General features: G+C 31.8%; 1 protein-coding gene and 1 long non-coding RNA gene across 2 annotated transcripts; both read right to left on the bottom strand.

Moving 5' to 3' along the window:
* Positions 1-2489: 2489 nt before the first annotated feature.
* Positions 2490-10828, bottom strand: LOC108331676 (NADPH--cytochrome P450 reductase). The gene is made up of 18 exons (XM_017566542.2): positions 10257-10828; positions 9387-9446; positions 9111-9187; positions 8949-9006; positions 8740-8826; positions 8630-8666; positions 7955-8024; positions 7624-7818; positions 7450-7542; positions 6538-6763; positions 6215-6298; positions 5956-6107; positions 5772-5868; positions 5451-5600; positions 4600-4677; positions 4401-4523; positions 4209-4322; positions 2490-2951 (listed from the first exon to the last, which is right to left on the bottom strand). Exons 1-18 carry the CDS (start codon positions 10548-10550, stop codon positions 2871-2873), a joined length of 2076 nt encoding a protein of 691 aa, XP_017422031.1. The 5' UTR covers positions 10551-10828; the 3' UTR covers positions 2490-2870.
* Positions 10829-17556: 6728 nt separating this feature from the next.
* LOC108331383 (uncharacterized) lies at positions 17557-19843 on the bottom strand. The gene is made up of 3 exons (XR_001832377.2): positions 19656-19843; positions 19439-19511; positions 17557-17807 (listed from the first exon to the last, which is right to left on the bottom strand). It is a non-coding gene; the product is annotated as an uncharacterized LOC108331383 (long non-coding RNA).
* Positions 19844-20400: the final 557 nt, after the last annotated feature.

The raw sequence follows: 20400 nt of genomic DNA, 5'->3' as shown, positions 1-20400 counted from the left end.
AGTGTTCAGTTTAAATTATAAGTATTCGGTCTAAGCTCTAAGTGTTCGATTTTGTCGCAGTTAGTGAGTTTTCATTCGGTCATATTCAGGGATTGTGTTGTAACCGTTCGGTCTTCTTCTGTGAATGATTATTTAGTCTTTAAATGCTAATTTCACTATTTGATTCTGATTGCTTGAGATAGTTGTATGGATCTATTGGGTATGAGAAATTATATTGTTATTCAAATAAGGTATATGTTTCATGTAATGTGAAAGAGAATTCCAAGGAGGAATGTCTCAGTGATTGGTTATCAAGGTGGTGGTAAAGTATGAATATGGTGAAATTCACGGCGTTCATCCTGAAATTCTAATGATTACCAGTTTTCAAGTAGAGATGGGTAAGTCATGTGGTGAGAATGGCAGGAGGTCCTAGTCCAGAGGGGATCTGGGTGAGGTATGACGGACTAACCTCGGGTGGCAGCTGAGGGGTTTCCAGTTACTACATCACCTGGTGCAAGAACGGCCTCAAGCTACATATTCATACAATCCGGATGGTCAAGTCAAGTGGTCGGTGTTTGCATGCATGATATGTTCGTTTTTTTTTTTTTTGCCTGAAATGTTGGATTATGATTATTTAAATGCTTGATTTAATATGATTGTCTATAATATTATGATTAATTAAATTACACTAGTTTACCCTTATTTTCTTGTCTTGTTATGTTGTCCGTTCGATCGTTTTGCCCTTGCAATGATCATCCTGTGGGTGTGAGCAGAGTGTGCAGAAGGTATTCTGGAACAGGCGCTGGCAGAAGAGGATGGTTTCTATTAGAGTAAAACCGTTCGGTCTTGTACCTATTTATGTAATAGTTTAAGACCGTTTGGTCTAATACGATGCTTGTATGAACGTTCAGTTTGTACTTGTAATAGTATCAATATAGGTTTTTCCATAAAGTTTTTAAATTTATAGTTATTTCAGAATAATTGTAAACTAACTTTATTTTACTAGTAACTGTTCTATTTTATTGTAAATGTAAGGACCCTTAAATATAGTTTAAAGCTATATTTTTGGGATGTTACAAGACACACACAAAAAACTGGGAACAATGTGTGTTACACATACTCCTTACATGACAACAATTAAAATTGTGAGATGATGTTAATCATTTTTATTTTAAGAATAAATGAGAAGTAACTCAGTAAAAAGAATAAAAATACCGTATTTTAAAATCAAATTTTTAAAATTATTATTTTATAAGAAACTGATTTTAGGTATATGGTTAAAACTTAAATGTTATATATAATTAAGTATGATATAATAATCCGTATTAAATGAGCTTCATTATATATTTCTTATCACTTTTAGTAATAGTAAATATATTTAATGCATAGTTACAAACTTCTATATTATTATATATTAAATATAATACTATAAATATTTAAAAATTATGTACAGAGTTAACTTCAACCTTTATGTTAGTATTATATAGAGACGATTTTCTTTTTTATGTACACATTTTTTTCTTTTAAGTTTACCTTTTATGATCATTTACCAATTTTTACTATTTTTTAAATTTAAACATTTTTTAACTAAAATAACTATTTATAATAAAATATCACTTAAAAAATAAACAGAAACTATCTTCAATAAAAGTATAAAAAAAGAACTTTCACCAGTATAATTTTATTGTTGTTTTGTTATCATTAAGAGAAAATGAACACATATGACTCATGTATTTACCACAACAACAAAATAAGACTGTTAGATATTATTCTATACATAAATAAACAGTTATAATAAATAATTCAATTTTAATAATCAGATTAAGAAAAGTTAAAACAAGAAGTAAGTTTCTTAAACTTATTTTAATTATTTTATAATAAATTTGATAATTTAATTGATTGAATAGTAGTAATTTTTATGATTCCTACAATAATTTAAAAGTTATACAAAAGTAATCGATATTTGATTGATAATACAACTTTTTCATGTACACTTACTTAAATTTGAACACACTTATAACCGCCATTCATAAAGGTAAATGCATGACCTAGTAATTCCGGATCTAGGTAAAAGTTTGTTTAAAGAAATGCAACTCCTTGAAAAAATGCTATTAAGTTTTAACGTTATTAATTGAAAAATTAAAACTGTAACGTAATTTTTAAGACCAATTGTTTTCATTTATATGCAGAAATTATATGTATCTCACATAACTACACGTCAAATGCTTAAATTTAGAAAAAAGAAGGAAAATGTTAGTTTCTACTTTTATTATCTTTCAATCTTATGAGACTTTAAATTATTCTCCAACCATTGGATCATCCCTTGTATTAAAAAACCCTAAAAGTTTAACTACATGTTGAGAGATCCGGTCTTAGTTTTTGAAATTTCCCAACACCCAGCAAACCTATAACATTATTAGAATATTATGCACCAGTAAGATCAAGATTTTGATATATTACATTCAGCCTATTTAAATAAATTGTGTTCAACACAAGAATATAATATCCTCTGTATTAAAAAAACAAGTTTCATTAATAAAAAATAATTATTCGTTACCAATTTCTACATTTAATGATACATAATCATCCACTGTAACCTCTATGTGTTGACCGATTTCTGAGACTAACCATCAGAGGCCCCCTATAATTAATCCTAGTTTAGAGGGATCCAACCTATCATAAGATAATATAAAGACAATTGAAAATAAAAGAAAAGGCCAAATGTCCAGAAAAACATTTCTTCTCAGGGAAACCTGATAAGCCTCCACTGTCGGTTCCTAAATTTCCGTAAAGACAGCTACTAATCTCAAAAATATCCTTCAGCCAATCTTGAATTTAGCATACCAAATAGCAAGGATACCACAGTCAAAACAGATGAACAACAAGAAAAATCACCATACATCTCTAAGGTAACGTCCGTCCATCTGGAGTTTTTTCACTATAGCTTCGGCTTTTGTTGAGTCCACGTTTTCCTGTAATTCAATACAGAAACAAAGTTTTTAAGAAAGTTTCATTCCATAGGTATGTAGTGTATATGCTAGTGAAACAAAAAAATCATCAGAACTATAGCATTGTTAAATAAAAGCTCTGCAAATCCCCCATGAGTCCTTTGTATCTTTCTTTTTATTTTTAATGATATTTTTATGTGATGACAAATGATAGATGTGTTTGGAATGTCAGCCTAACTGAGATACCAAGGATGATAGTGATGCCTAGCATGAGTCTTATAAATAAAATAAAATAAAAGCTCTGCAAAAGATTTAAATCGAAATAATTTAGAGATGAAAATTTACATTGTTGAGTCCCTTCATATACACTAAACACAACATAAATATAGACAGAGCGTAACCAAGCATGCAAGAATCGGCATACGATTATGGCTCTCTCACACCCACTCAAGTTGTGAAATGTAAAGTAGAGTCTAAAAATAGGAAAGAAGGAAAAAACTAATGATATCCACACATTCATAAAGGTTAGAATGAAGTTGATAACGATTTTCCAAATTGATATTTTAAAACCCTTCCAGGTTGGAAGAGAGAATTCCTCCAAATTGCACTGAAAAACAAAATTGACGCATTAAGTAGTGGAGTCAACCCGTTTTAAAAGAAGCTAAACAATATTTTTTCCAAATAATAACCTTTGTAAAAAAAATTAGCAACGTCACTATTTATTTGTCAACCAATTTCTTCAATAATATTGCACAAAAAAAATAGTCCATAATTTTATCTCTATCATTGGATGTGGTAAGGAGAACTTACTATAAGTTTTTTAATCACAAGCAAGGCACACAAGTTCACATCCTCACAAACACAAGAATGTTCAAATTCCCCACATTTGAAGTACTAAACACCCGAGCAATACTATAATAAACCCAATAGAAGAAAAGAACAGAACAAAGAAAAAACGAAGTCAATGTAAAAAATAGCTTTGGCTCCAATGAAAAATTCAAATACGCTAATTTAGCACCAAATTTTTCTAAAACCCAACCAAATTCTGTGTTTGGAATACAAAAACGAAAAGGCTTAAAATTAGTCACACCTCTCCTATCACAAATATATTATTATACTCACTGGTTAGCAATATAATTATTGGCATCCGTTCGTGGTGAAGAGACAAAAGCAATAGATAGAAAAGCTTCCTTTAATTCTCATACTAGTTTGGCTAAGTTCTTTGAAAATCAATGCTTAAGTATTATGTAAAAGGGAGGGATGATGAAGGACAATCAGCACCTGCTCCTGGACAATGGAATGAAGAGTTCGATGAACATCTCTGGCCATGCCCTTGGCATCACCACAGACGTAAAGATAACCTACTTGAGAAATCAAACTCCACAGGTGCGCAGCCTGCACATATAAAAATTAATGCAGGTAATAATTTGTCCAGTTGCAGTTGATACCTACTAAGCTACTATTCGCACTTACTTTGTCCATCATCTTGTGTTGAACATATTCCTTTTCAGCCCCCTCTCTAGAGAATGCAACTATCAATTCTGAAAGAGAACCTTGTTCCACAAAATTCTTTAGCTCATCCTCATAAATGAAATCCTATATAAACAACATAATTGGAAAATAAAAAATTGTTCTGAAAACCCATTTAAAAAGCACAAAGAAATTAATTTACCATTTGACGATTTCTACATCCGAAGAAGAGTAATGCAGGGCCAAGTTGAACACCATCCTCTTTGAGAGCATATCTTTCCTGGTAAATCAAATATAAAGTAAGAATTTAGAAGTATATGTCTGTAAAAACTCAGTCACCTGAACTTTCAATTTTTAAATGGATTGGACATCTTTTAAATTTTTGGTTTAGGGTTGTTAGATGTAACGGGCTTAGGCCCATCTTTTTGTATTTTCTTATTTATAAATGCATATCCCTACGTGTTCTATACACATTAGGGATTCAACCTACGTCTCTCTCTTATTTTAACAAGGGTAAACTATATTTTTACAACAAACTAGATACCTGTTTGCCAATGATGTGAAATTTCTGTTTTAAAAAAAAAAAAAAACCTTAAAAGAGCACTACGAAAAGAAATGAACAATTTGGATTCCGAAAAAACAATCTGCTTCCACTTTTGTTTCATTTGACAAGCACGACTTTCTTGCCTCTTGCTAAAAGCAGATTTTCACCTTCAGCTACTTGAAAGCAATTTAGCCATGTATCTTGAAGAAACTAAAATAATTTCATTTTTTAGTGCTTATCACTTTAGTTAATTCCACAACACAGTAAAAGTGATCAAAAAGACAGAATAGTAGAGCTTTCCAGTTGTAACAAAATAAAGAATAAGGTGCCTTGAATTTTAGTTCATACTCGTAGTTGATTATTACATATTTCCTTATTTGATACCTATGTTTCTTTTTATATTCAACGGTTCAATCACCATCCCTTCTTCATTCTATATAGTTGTTTTCCAGCAAGCTTACTTTTATAATAATTGTAAAAATACACACATACATAACATATTCACATACCTGTAAAAATCCCCTGAAAGGTGCAAGACCGGTACCAGGTCCAACCATAATAATAGGTATTGAATGATCAACTGGAAGCTTGAAATTTGATGGCCTAATAAAAATAGGAGCCGAGCTACAGTCTTGACTTTTTTCTGAGGGAATAGCATTCTGATAATTCATAAGAGATTTATATTAGAAACAAAATGAAATAATTAGGTAATGCACCCCTCAGGAAAGAAATGAGAATCACAAACACAATAGTTGAGAGCAGCGAGTCCAAGAAGTTAAAAAAGAGGACCATGTGATTGCACAAGAAGTGTATAAATTGCATGTTGGTACCTTCATCCAAGTTGAACATACACCTTTGTGAATTCTACCAGTGGGAGTTGGACCATATACCAAAGCACAAGTTACATGTACCCTTTGAGGAGCAAACCTGGACAATCAAGTAATACAGTATTATTTGTTCACCAATTATCTTATAAGGGTCCATTTGATACTTTAAATGAGATATGATAACTACCTTGGAGAGGATGAAATAGAATAATAACGAGGCTGTAAACGAGGGGCTATTGCAGCAAAAAACACACCAAGAGGAGGTTTTGCTGATGGAAACTCAGCCATCACCTCAACGAGACTCCTCTGGCTTCCAACCACCCATTTGGAATACTCATCCTAGAAACCAAAAATTGAAAATCATCATTAGAAAAGGAAGGGGAAAAAAGAAATTTTTGTGTTTGTAAAAAAAATAAAAAAGTCAGACAGGAGTACAGAATTTTTACCTTTCCCTGAGGAGATGAAAGGAACTTTAATCTTTCTGCTTCGCTGGGTTCAGAGGCATAAGCAGCCAATGCAACTAAAGCAGCCTGGAATAGAAGCACGTGAAATTATTTCTTTATTTTCATTTATATAAAACAAGCACAAATCCCCATCAAATCACAGTGTTATAAGCCATAAAACCAAAGAAGCACAAAACCCTATTGAATCACACTCTTACAAGCAGTTAAACCAAACAAGTACAAATTTCTATTGGATCACACTCTTATAAGCAGTAAACCATACAAGTATATGATACAGAAATAACAAGTGAAGATAATATTAAAACCTTTCGTGGGGGGTTCAAGAGATCAGCATAACGTGCCAATGCAGTTCGCAGTGAACAAGGGCCAGGGAAGGGAGGTAGGAGAGAACCACCTAGGGAAGTGCCATCATCCTTGTCTGTGTGAAGAGAAAAAAATAAATCCAAATTCTGACCCAACAACTTCCCAGTTTCTTCGACAGTTTCATTGCAGTTCTCAGCATAAACACCCACATGGTCTCCAGTATCATATCTGGGAAATATCAGGTAAACGCCATCAACAGATTTATTGATTACTATAAGGTAATTGGAACAGGATATTCAATTTGCCATCTAGTTAGGCATGAGAAAACCTCATCCATAAAGAGAAATGTTGACAACCACACTTTCCAACACATTTTTCCCTATTGGCTGAAATTTCTTAGAAATAACAAAATCATGTGAAACTCGTTCCATATTTAATGAACCTCCCTTGTGATTTTGTAGGTTTCAACAAATGTAATCAAATGAGAGTTTTGAGAGGAGTATGCTAGAGATTTCATGATAACTCAGCTAATATTTATGAGAAACTTCATGCATTTCACATCAGACATATTTGCACAGATTAAAATCATTAACAATAATTTCATCAGGAAATCTCACCCTCAATTTCACAGTCTTTCATTATTTTATATCTCTATTTACCCATCAGAAAAACATTTAATATTTCCAAAACCTTATACCAAAACTCAATAACATAATATAATCCAGCAGGACTAGATTATTTTGAATAATAATTAGATAAAAGTTTAAAGATCTATAAAAATATTTACTAGCATAACGTATTTGAAGCCTATATAAAACAAATTAATAATTATTGACCGATGCAATTGTTCTACATTTTCTTATTTACCAAGAAAACATGATATGGTTATTCACCAGGAAGTATATCTAACTTACGTTATGCTCGTCCCTGATATATCAAATTCCAAATGTATGCAAGAACGATCAGACTCAGGTTTGTGAAGCTCCTTTTGTACAGCAACATTCACCCTTCAAGAAAGGAAACAATAAGTTTGTTTAATAAACTGAAATAGTAAGAAAAACATAATCGATATATACAATTCCTAGCACCTGCAAGGATGATGAATATCAAACACAGTATTCCCATTTGCCACGGTTGAGTGATTATCATAGGTTGATGTTGCAGTGGGATCATGAATCACCACTCGGTATTCAAGAATAGCAGCTGTATAGGGGGTAGAGACAGTATTAGCATCATCCTCATCTCTGAGCAACTGATCCAACTCAGACCATAAACTTTCTTTCCTGTAAACCCAAGACAACTCATGGTGTTTGAAATGCCCAAAAGGTAGTAGACATATTTTTCACAATTTTATGTGTAGCAACAATATAATTAATAGCTAGATAGCAGGGCTGAGAAGAATCAGAGGACTATCGTTACCAGGCAGAAAAATCATCTTCAATGGATTGATCATCGTCACCTAATCCAACTGCAACTAGACGCTTTGCACCTGCAGCGAACACAACTATGTAAGAAGATATCTATGAAAAAACTACTTTAATACCATTCTCAAGTCTAATTTACAAACTTCAGAACTTTATTAGAACGGGGTTTTATTAATATACATCTCACTTCAAAGGAATAATACAAATCTGCAGAAATAAATAACTTAATGACAGTGTTTTCCTAGATTTTAAACAAATTACAATAGAGTAATATAATTCCAGCAGTGCAGGCTGGAGTCTATGTTACATATATTTAGAATCAAGAAATTGTAACAAGATTGCCTAATAAATGACTTATAGTACTTTCTGAAAGTTTGATTCAAACATTATACACCCATTAGACTTTTTGAAAGGCTTATCAAATACATTGAATCTAACAATGTAAGGCACCATTCCACTACGCAAAGAGAAAAAGAAAGTAGCACTAGTAGATTAACTTTGCAGCTAAGGAGGACAAAATTAAGGAAACAAAATCCAAAAGCACAAATGACAGAAATGAAAGATGTATAAGGCAACTTAGCTTTGATCAACGACAATGATTCTATGCAATCATGACAAGGCAAATAACCAATTTAATACTTTCGAAAATACAGGAGATGGAATTACACACCTTGTTCAGCAAGTTCTTCATCCACAACTTTACCTATCTGTATCAAAAGAACACATTAGAATCAAATGATGAATTTTTTGTTAAATAAAAATAAAATCATCTGATTATACCTTATTAAAATGTTCGTATTGCCTGTTACCTAGGCCGAAAACTCCATAGGTGAGTTTTTGAAGCCAGATTCCCCTCTCATCTTTCGCCTAAAATTAATGTCCAATGAAACTTAGAATCATTTTAAGTAAGCCATATGAATAATGAAAATGCAAAGGAGAGAGCAAGGTCTAAGATGTAGGATTTACTTAAAAGTGATGTAAATACAAACCTCAGTAAACCATTTGTAGAATCTTGCAGCATTGTCTGTTGGTTCTCCATCCCCATAACTGTCATGTCAAGTCAAAATGCATCATATTCACCACACATTTCAATAAATCAATAAATAAATACATAAATACATTTCAACCATTTTTATGTACATCAATCTTACGTTGCCAGCATGAAAAATACAAGACTCTCTTTCTTCAGCTTCTCCTCATATAGATCATCATCAGCTGCATAGTCATCCTAGTTCAAATTAAATAGACATCAGACATTAACCAAACTTAAACTTTAAAATTGAAATTCTTAACTTTCTGTAAAATTTTACCAAAAGTTTTCTATAACTCTCCTAGTAAGAAATCAAACATTTAAAATAAGATGTTTGACCCATATATCTATAACCAGAGTGTAGGCATTGCCAAAACTTCATTTCAATCCCACATACCAGGTCAACAACTTTGACAGCCGCTTTTTCATACCTTGCCTTGATCTCCTCTGCCAGCGCCTGTAATTAAAAATAAATATAAAAAACGCAGTAATCATACAAAACTGGCACATAACTTTCTTCAGATTTAAAGCTGCAGTTGTACCAGGGGTAATCATTTCAAGCATTATAGAAAAGAGGAAGTAGGCATCATCTCTACAAAAGTATACTTGCAAAATCTACAACCATTTCCAAGCTAATTTAGAATATTCACAATAAGACACCTATGAAGACATGTTGTTACAGTCACAGGAAAAGCTAGCCAAGAAAGAGGTATGAAGACATGTTAGAATATTCCCATACTAATTACTACAATGCACAAAATTCATAGCTTTTAACAACTTCACGCCATCCAACGTCATAAAATTGCGGCACGATTTAGGGTTTTCCACAGGTATTAATAAATAGAAAGGCACGACATGCAGCAAGAAGCACTGTCAGCTCATCACCGTAGGCACGCCTTTTAACTATCAAGGCGAACTAATTTCAAATTGACACTAAAATGTAACAAGAACACATCATTCCTCGCTCCTTGGCGTTTTCAGTAACAAAAAGAACACAATCACATCTAACCAAAATCAAGCCAAACAATCCGCGCCACCACAAATATCATCATTATCATAACCTGTGATTAACCAAGTCATCGCACAAGTCAAAACTACGATATCTACTCCATTCACCAAACTTAAATTCGCAGCACGAGAAAATCACAATCATGCTTTACACGAAGAATATTCTTATTCTATTTTAAAGATCCATAACATTCGATTCAATTCGCCTTGATCCAGCAGATTGAAATAAAAAACAAAGCAATGAAAAGAGAAATATAACCTTAGCAAAGCCTTCAGCAGTACCGGTCTGAGTACCGAAGAAAATGGTGACCTTAGTCTTGCCGGCGGAAACGTCAACTTCCTCCTCCTCCTCCATCAATAACCCCCTCGGCAAAACCACCGGCTTCACCTCCTTGCTCCGATCCGAAGATTTCTTCCATAAAACCACGAGAAGACCGATTACGACCGCGGCGGAGGTGGTAGCGATGAGAAGCAGCGAATCCGAAACGGAATCTCCGAGAGAAACGCCAAGGAACGACTCAACGGCGCGCACCAAATCGGAATTGGAAGCCATCGAGTCCACAAGTCAATCAAATTCGGAGTACAGTGCGGGAGGTGAAGGAGAGAGTAACGAGCGCCTGCGTGATCGCGTGATCGCGTGAGAGCTAAACCAGCAACAAGAGAAACCTAACAGGCAACGGTAGTTGTAGTTGAAAAACTCGAGGAGAGAGAGAGAGGGAGGGCTGGGTGCAGTGGTGGGAAGAAGAGAGAGGAAAGGACCCAGGGAGAGCTAAACCAGAAACCTTGGGCCACTTTCAATCGACGTCAATGGGTTTACTTTTCAGTTTGTGGGAATTTGCAACTTTGCCAAACGATACTGATAATTAAAGCGCGAGATATCGCGGCGCCGCTTTGACAACTACCCCCAAAAGCTCCTTTTGTGTTTCTTTCCCCTCCTTGCTTTTACTGTTAATTTATCTTTAAACATCTCGCGAGAAAATAAATCAGCAACACAAATAGCGCAAATGCAAAATTTTACAATTATTTTTGTATCATTTATACCGTACTTTCTGGCTTTTACTATTATTACACGAGTTTATTATATGCACGTCAATTAATTATTTCGTTCTTATACATCCGTTTTTGTTTGATTGGACTAGGGTAGGAGTGAAAGAGAAGAGAAAAGAAAGTGAAGTAAGAGTAAGGTTCTTTATTGAGAAGAGATGAATAGAAAATTTATAATACGAAAAAAGAAACCAGAAAATTAATTGTATTACCAAACTATTCTTGGTAGAAATTAAGAAGAAGTATATCTTCATTTATAAAATTACTATAAAAGAATTCATGCATGTAATGAAAAATATTTAAAAAATAGCAATATTCATTTATTTATGTTTATTTTTAAACGATGTGATAGTTAATTTTTAATATGTTTTTTACCATTAATTTATGGTTTGTTACTTTTCCAACAACTTTGAATTGTATTCTCCAACCTTAGTAGATAGGGTAATGTACTTACGACATTCAAATATTATCCAACCTTTATTGGCAGTTCAGTTTTCTTCTTTGTAATAGAATATAATGTAAAGAAATATTACCTCTTTACATTAAAAAATACTAAAATTATTAATATTGATACAATGTATCCAGAATAATTATTTTTCAAATCAAAGTTACTAATTCTTATTATCTTCTTCATATATGTTATTGACCTTCTTCTCCCCTCATAATCACTATTATCTGTCCACATGGAATGCAATTTTATTGGCACTTTTATTGACACTTCCAACGCTATCAACTTCCACACCTTTCAAGACTACCTCGCTGACACCCTTGTCTTGGGCATTTAACCAAACACCTTCAGCGTCTGATTCAAATCTTAATGAGAGAAGAGCCAGGTTTGACTGTTGTGTCAACATCATTTTCTGAGTAACTTTGTGAAGGATCTTACAAAATAAGGTTTTAAGGATTTACACTTTAACAAAAAAAATTCACTTTCTTTTTTACCAAATAATTTTCCAATCATCATTATTTTCTTTTTCTTGAACTTTCATTCCTGTCTCAAACATTTTCTCAATCAACTAGGAAAACAAATACGTAGACAAAACCAAATAATAATGTATTATTAGTTTTGTTTTAATGGCTTGAATACGATTGGTTAGAAATGCTCTTTTTTCCAGTTTCTTGTTCACCCAGAAAAGTGTTGGGAGTCAGCAGAAGTAATCGGTATGGTAACCCCCTTCTTTATTGTGTGGCAAATTTGGTCAGAGATTGAGAAGTGCCTTTAAACACGGTTTATATACCAAACTCGGACCCACAACATTAGATTCCAATTCATGTGCATTCCCAATAAATAGATGTCGGTCTGTACAGAGAGACATAGACTTTCCGAAACTCTAACCTTGGGATCGTGTCAGATGAACCCTTCCTTTTTATGGGTCGCGATTATAGTTCATAAGAAGTTGAAAACGGATTAGGTCTGTCATAAAACGGGTTAAAACTTAGAATCCGTTCCGCATAAGGAGGATTGGCGGGTTGGTTTGAATTTTCTTTTTAGTGATTTGATAGCTGAAGTCCAATTTAAGATTTTCTTTGTTGTATGTGCAGACTCAAATTCCTTCACGATCTAGTGTAGTATATATAGTGTTTAAATTGAATTGAAATTAAAGATTCAAAAATTTGACTTGTCAACCATCATCTAATGCATTTAAAAAGAGAAAAACTTAGCTGAAGATATAAGTATCTATATCAATGAAAATTCAGAACAATAATTTACTAAATCATAGCCAAATTAAAATGAATTCAAATCCTAATAGATAACATAATAACATTATCACAAAATGAATACAAATCCAATTCAAAATTCATATTACAATTAGTAATAAATAAAAATAGTAATCAGAATTTCTATTACAAATTTCCAGTTCGCAAAAAACATTAAATAAAAAAATCTGACAAAAACAACAAATTAAAAATATCTCAACACAATATGGAATTGCTATGACACAAATTGTGACAAAATGCTTCAAATTAGGATAAAATTGTAAAAGGAAAATTGCTTGAAATTATGAGAAAAACATGAAATAGAGGGTTAAATAAATCGACTTGTTTGTGGTGGTAGCTCACGTTTAATTCCGGGTGACTTTTGTTTTCCTTCGTATTGTGTCTGGCGTCTAACTGGTGGTTGTGGCTCACATTGTGAAGTGGTTCATTCACGGTGATGGTGGGAGTAGGTGTGAGTGAATAAATGTGTGATGAAAAATAATGACAATATGAGAAGAAAAAAAGTTGATTTGGGAAAGGATATGAGATAAGTAAAGTGAGTGTCCAAGAATAAAAAATGAAAATGAAATGAGAAAAGTGAGAGAGCATTTGTCTGTTTAGCCAACAAGTATATGATCTTCCATTTTTTTTAAACAAAAGGAATCATGGATGGTTCTGACTTGACTCATGGGCTGGCCCAACAAGTTAACATGATTTACAGACCATGTGTCTCTCATTGTGGAGTGGTTCATTCGTCGCGGTGGTGGGAGTGAGTGTCATTCAATGAATGTGAGATGGAAAATGATAATAGTACCAGAAGAAACAAAAGTTGATTTGGGACAAGATATGAGATAAGTGAATTAAGCATCTAAGAGTAAGAAATGAAATTGAAATGAGAAAACTAAGAAAGTCTCTGTCTGTCTACGTAGCCAACAAGCACATGATACTCTAACTTTTTTTTAACAAAACAAGATGGGCAGACCAGACAAGATTGGGTTTAAGAACTCAAAACTCTAATCCAATCCCACTTTTTTGGGAGAATTTCCCCCTACACCACCCCAACTTCTTCCTCCACCACTCCATTCCCTAATTGTCCTTAAGTAAAAATGTATTTATTATGGTTAAAAAATAGTTAAAGACCTTAACGGAAATTTGAGATCCGTTCTGTCTTCAATGGATGTCAATGTCCGTGAAGGTCAAACATATTTTTCATATCCGTTTTGGTCTTCTCGTTTCCTTCCATCATTTCATACAACAACATATCATTTCACAGCACATATAACATATCAGCAGCAAATAAAATGGAAGGAACAACGCAATGAAAGCAACGACGCAACACAATAGAAGCAATGAAATAATGGAGGTAGAAAATAAAAGTGAGAAGAATAAATGAGAAATAAAAGGGAAAGAGAAGAGTAAGAAGAAGAGAGTGAAAAGAGAAGTTCTTTGTGGGGTTGTAAGGTATGCCAGCGGCGGCAATGGAAAAAAGGGAGAGAATAGGATTAGGGATTTATATTAAATAAGATAAAAGTAAAAAAAAAGTTACTTAAGGTTAGTTTTGAAATAAAAAACATGTTGGGGAGGTGCAGACTAAAAACCGTGGTGATGGAGGGAGTAACTCCCTTTTTTTGGGCCGGTTGACGGGTCAGCCCATCAAGCCTATCCCATTTTAATACCCTAATACGAGGTAATTTACTTTTAAAACAATGAGAATTGTGTAACTTAAAAAAAAATTGGATAAAACATTATCGTGTTGACATGATTCCAAAGTTTCAAACTATTTTGTTATATTTGATTTGAAATTGTTTAACATGACATGACTTACTCAATCTCAAATTTTTTTAAAAAGTTGTATTGTTTCTGTAAAAACTTGATATATTTATAGTCCTTAAATTTTAATACAATTTAGTCTTAAATTTAAAAAAATGAATAGATACAGTATTTTTAACTAAACTACATCAAAGTTTTTTTATGTATTAAATTGTGTTTTAGAATATTTAAAATTTAACATTATTTAACACATTTTAATACAATGTCAAATTAAAAAATCATTTAACACATGTCATTAAGTTAAAACGACAACATTCATTTATTTATTTTTTTAATATTAAAATATATTAAAATTTGAGATATACAAAATTTTAATTTTATATCTAAATTTAGAAACTAAAAATATATTTTATATATATATATATATATATATATAATTTAGAAACAAATTATCTTATACAGGTAAAAAAAACATCTTAAGATAATGGTGCTTGGAGACGTGTAAGGATTGCATGATTCATAATCCTACTTAATACATTTAGATAAGTTAGATAAGGTAATGTGGTTTTGTTGTATGCTGAGATAAGATCATTACAATTAGGTAACAACCATAAAATAGTAAAGTAATACAGTAAGAAAATCGAATAAGTTAATTTTAATAGTAAATACGCAAACGAACTTTCAAAATGATTTGGTAAAATATTTCATATCTGTCTTAAATCTACGTCACTGTTACTGAGTCTCAAAAACTTGAGTTTCTACAATATATTAGGTAGAGTTGTAGTAATCCGGTTTGACCCGATTCAGTCCATCACAAGTTGATTATTTAGTAAGTTAACTCAATCCGATTCATTTATTAACGAGTTGAAAAAATTCGAACTCGATCCGATTTATCACGGGTTGGTGGATTAAACGAGTTGACTCATTGGTTCATTGTAAGATTTAAAATAAATTACAATTTTTTTAATTCAAATTTAATTAAATTTTGATAATAAAATGATGTTAAAGCCAAAGACAATTCAAAATAATAAAAAAATATCACACAATCCATTTTTTTATCACCATCTATAATATAATAAAAAGTGCTAAATAATAATATTGAAACAAAAAATAATAAATAATTAAATTAAATTATCGGCTCACCATAAATTCAATCCTAGGTTCTAAGTAAGTCGAGTTGAAAACTTGCATAAAAAAATTAAAATTTTTAAATCTAACCCGACTCAAATCCCATATAAACTGGTTAGAACTCACAACACTAATATTAATATTAGGTCATTGCATCAACTAGCTATTAGGAAACTAATTTAAATTCTTTTAATATAAAACAAAATTAAATATAATATATTGATTAAATTGAAAAGAATATTTATATATTATTTTTATTTAATATTATTTTACATTATATTTGTCATCGTCTTCTTTGTTTTATTTCTTGTGCACAAAAAATAAACTTGAAAGTATTAATTTAAACAGTGGAGAGATCAAATTAACCAAACTCATTATTTGTAATTAGCACTGCAATCTTTTTCATTAAAGAACTAGAATACATTAGTTAACAAATTAATATTTTTTGCATTACAAGTTTGTTGACCTAACATTCATATCAATATATATCAACATGTTTTCTCTAACCATATAAAATAGAGATGAATACTACAAAAGAAATGAATTATCTCTTAAATCATAATTAGATTAAAAATTGGAGCATATATTATACTATAAAAGGACTTCCCAATTAACACCTGGTTCTAGTATTCAGCTGAAAAGTTAATGGATAGATTTGAGAAAAAGTTCCATTTTTTTTCTAAATTGATCTTAGATATCATTATGTAATGTGATATTCAGAAACACATCAATTACTTATCATTATATGAAAAAATATTATTGAAAAATAAAACAAAAAAAAATATGTGGACCAAACCAAACTCATCCAAAAAAATACAAAGCGGACTTGCTCAAAAAGGTGTAAAAAAAACTTTTAACATTCGAAGTCTATACCTATTATTAGAATAAAAAAAATCAAAGAGCATTCTAGACGTCATAATATAGATATATTATTTTTATTTTTCTTTATTTTTTATTAATTTATTTGTATTTTGAATTTAATTTATTTATATTTTATTATAAATAAAATATTTTATGTGTATATTTAATACAAAAAAATTAATTACATATATAATTTTCACTATATTCAATAATATCAATTATAATCAATTTTATTTTCTGATCCTAAATAAATAAACCTATTTTCATAACGATTTTTCTCCCAGAAAAAGTTATAAGAACAATTAAAGTTCATTATTTTACATATTTCCAAACATTTTCACCACCTCCTTCTACAAAAACTAAGAAACAAATTGAGAAATAGAAAAAAATCTTAGATAATAATACAACGTCACTATCTCACCAAACACATTTAAAATCAACATCACAATAATTGTCACTAATAACTCTGGTGATTTTAGTATATAAAAAAATTTACACACAAAAAATCTCGAGATAAGCAATTAATTTATTATATCATATTACCTCTAAAAAAAGTTAACACAAATAGTAAGACTAAGACTTTCCCAAGTTGCACCATTTTATTCTAATTAATCTAAAAAAACTGTCAAAAAAAACTTGTATATGAAAAGTATTTTCCATACTCTAATGGTTATATAAAAATATTTTAGAATAAGAAAATTATGCATATAATTTTCCATATACTTCATAAAAGAATTATATCATTTAATATTGTGCACAATAGTTTACAATAAAACACTTTGATAAAATGTGTCGTAATTTATAATTCTCCAAACCATCCAAATAGTATAAGTTATAATACTTAATAAAACGAGTTTCATCAATCACTTTGAAAAAAATAAACACAGTTATTTCCAATCAATAGCTGAAATTTAGTTTACAAATATGCATTATTTAAATTATATTATGTGACATCTCAAAATATCATATACACATATAATATAATAGGATTCAGCTATTATAATATGTAAAAGCAGTTGAAAGATAAAGATAATAGTATTTAAATATGTATACAGTCATCCAAAAGACAGAGGGAATTAAAACGAAATCAAACTTGAGTACAAGTTTCCAAAGTTCTCCAAAATACAAGGCTATTGAAATTTTAAAGAGACCTAAAAAGTTTTCCAAAAGTGTCGAACTATATAAAATAAAAGCTAGGAGTTTTTCAAAATAACAAGCTAATCAACTAAGAGCTAGTAGAAGGCCTAAGTACTAGGGGCTGGGTCTTCTTCAACCTCCAAAGCTTGCTCCAATGGTACATCATCACCTACTGCTCACATCCAAAGGATTGGATGATCATCGCAAGGGAGAAGACAAACACATGCAACACATACAATGCAAGGGTGAGCTAGGTCTCAAACAAACATACAAATAATTTCAATTCAATCTAGCATTTCCAAGAACGTCCATACACACATAAACATGTAAGTCATCATAAACATAAATATTTATTTCACAAAACTCATTAAAGCAAGCATCCTATCATGTTAAGACTCCTAGACACGTCCGGACATAGAATGTATCTAGAGCTGGGGCGGGTTGTGCACTTGTGATGACCCCTACTGCTTTGCAAAGCCATTGCCGAGGGGTTCCACCCGACCATACACAAGGCTAGTCCGTTACTGCGGAATAGACCTTCAGTGATAGCGCCTACCCTAGAACCTCCCACTACTCCCACCACACGCGTCAATCCTCTCTAAGTGAGAATGAAAGACCGTTGGAGTGTTAGGGATAAACCCCCATATGGAAGCCTCTCACATTCATTCAATACACTAATTGATCCCACCGAGAGATCTTAATTTCATATTCAATCCGACCACTTTAAATCACATGATATTCCTCTTGGATCAATAATGTACCTCATAAACCACTTTGATTCATCAAACATAAAATTTCATAGTCATTCAAGTGCATTATTACTATATTGTCTCATATCAAACCCATACACCATCATACAACATCAACCATGTCATAAAAATAACTCATACATTACATACTTTCACAAAACCATCACTTATTAACACAAATTTCTTTAAGACTTTTAATTATCAATACTTAAGTAATTAAAACAGCTTGGAGACCCTCACCAATGGCTCCGGAAGGGTCAAAACCCCCAAAAACGACCTAAAGAACGTCCAAAACGGACATCCGGAACCCCACAAACATCAAAAACACTCAATCTGCCACACATAATTCGCTCAGCGCACCCCCCTGTGCGCTAAGCGAATTTTTGTCTGCAGAGGAAGCTAAATTATGCAGATTTTGACAACTCAACACCCCGAAATTCGTTCTAGACCTCTTCCCCAACTTCTAAGACCCCTAATTTACTCTACAGGTTGAATTAAACTTATTTACATGATTTTAACCTTTCCTAACTTCTTTCTCTAGTGATTAGACATTGCCATCAAGTCTAGAAACTCAATTACCTTCTCTTAGAATCCTAAGTTTTGTTTTACCATTTTTTTTTTCAAGTTTTAGATTCTTGAAATAGCCCAAATAAGTTCTAATTGACCTGCCTATTCTATTCCCACTGTCCAAAACAACCTCCAATCCAATTTGTTAAATTTGACCATCTCACTTCTTCTCAGTTGCCCTTAAACCAGTGATAACTTAATTAAACTAGCAACTGTTCTTCTAACAAATATCATACATCCAAAATCATCTCAAATACCTCAATCAACACTAAATTAAACTAGCAACTGTTCTTCTAACAAATATCATATATTTCAATTTCAACGAAACACACACCCTTGTTCTCATCAAAAACCCCAATCTGCATGCAAACAGCCACAACAATACATAACAGATTTTCCAGGCATAGACTTCACATTCCTAAACACACTTTCAGCCCATGCACAATACAATCCACACAAAAAAATAGAAGAGCCTAGCTTCCCTTACCTCTAGTGTAGACAACCAAGCTCAAGTAGGAACCCTAGACCACTTGCTTGCACTCCCAAAATGTTAGAATCACCTATAAATCATCAATTGATGATGGAAAACGAATCTTAGAACCAAATAGAAGCTAGATTATGGAAGAAAACGAAATGGGTTGCATGCAACAAGTTCAATCGCATGCTTACAATCCTAGGGCACATGAGAAAGGGGGTTTTCTTACCGGTTGGAGAAAACGGAAAATCAATCGGTAGAAACGTAGTTCTTGGAGTCCTAAAGGTCTAGGTAGCTTCAATTCGAGAAACAAATGGTTAGATTTTGGAGTTGGAATAGAGAGAGTGGCAAGGCAAGGAAGAAAAGAGAGAGTGCTTGAAAGAAAAAGGGAAACGTTCTTCTGAAGCACAATTTAGATGTGGGGTTTTTTTTTTCTTTTAGGAGATTAAGTCTTTTTACTTTACTAATTTTTGCCCAACCTAACCTATGCTGCCACGTGTACACACTTTTTGGTTATATTTTATAAGGCCTTACATATTCACTCTAGATGTAAATCTTTTAGACAATAATTACAAAAATAGTGAAATGTTATGTCTCGTATCCCTCCACTAAATTAGTGGTGGATCAGGAGATCAACCTGCTAAATTTAACCCGTTTTACTTGCTATATCTGTAACTAAAATCATAATTATTAACTATACATTTGTTTTACTTATTTTGAAAATAATTTTAAAATTTATTAAAGTAATAAAATATACCGATTAGGCTTATTCTATTAATAATTTGATCTAATTTTATTTAAAGTTATTGATTTTAACATGTCTCACACTTTTAAATATTTTTTCCCACCTTAGCAATAAAATCTATCAAAACCAATACTTTTATAATAAACTTACATGGAATTTATCAGTACTGTCAAAACGGATCACTCTGTTCGATTTTAGTCTGATCCATCACAGGTTGACCATTTACTAA

The sequence above is a fragment of the Vigna angularis genome, chromosome 4, assembly GCF_016808095.1.
Source record: "Vigna angularis cultivar LongXiaoDou No.4 chromosome 4, ASM1680809v1, whole genome shotgun sequence".
NCBI classification, from domain to species: Eukaryota; Viridiplantae; Streptophyta; class Magnoliopsida; order Fabales; family Fabaceae; genus Vigna; species Vigna angularis.
Note: the sequence above shows the minus strand (reverse complement) of the source record. Positions and strands in the feature narration are given on the sequence as shown.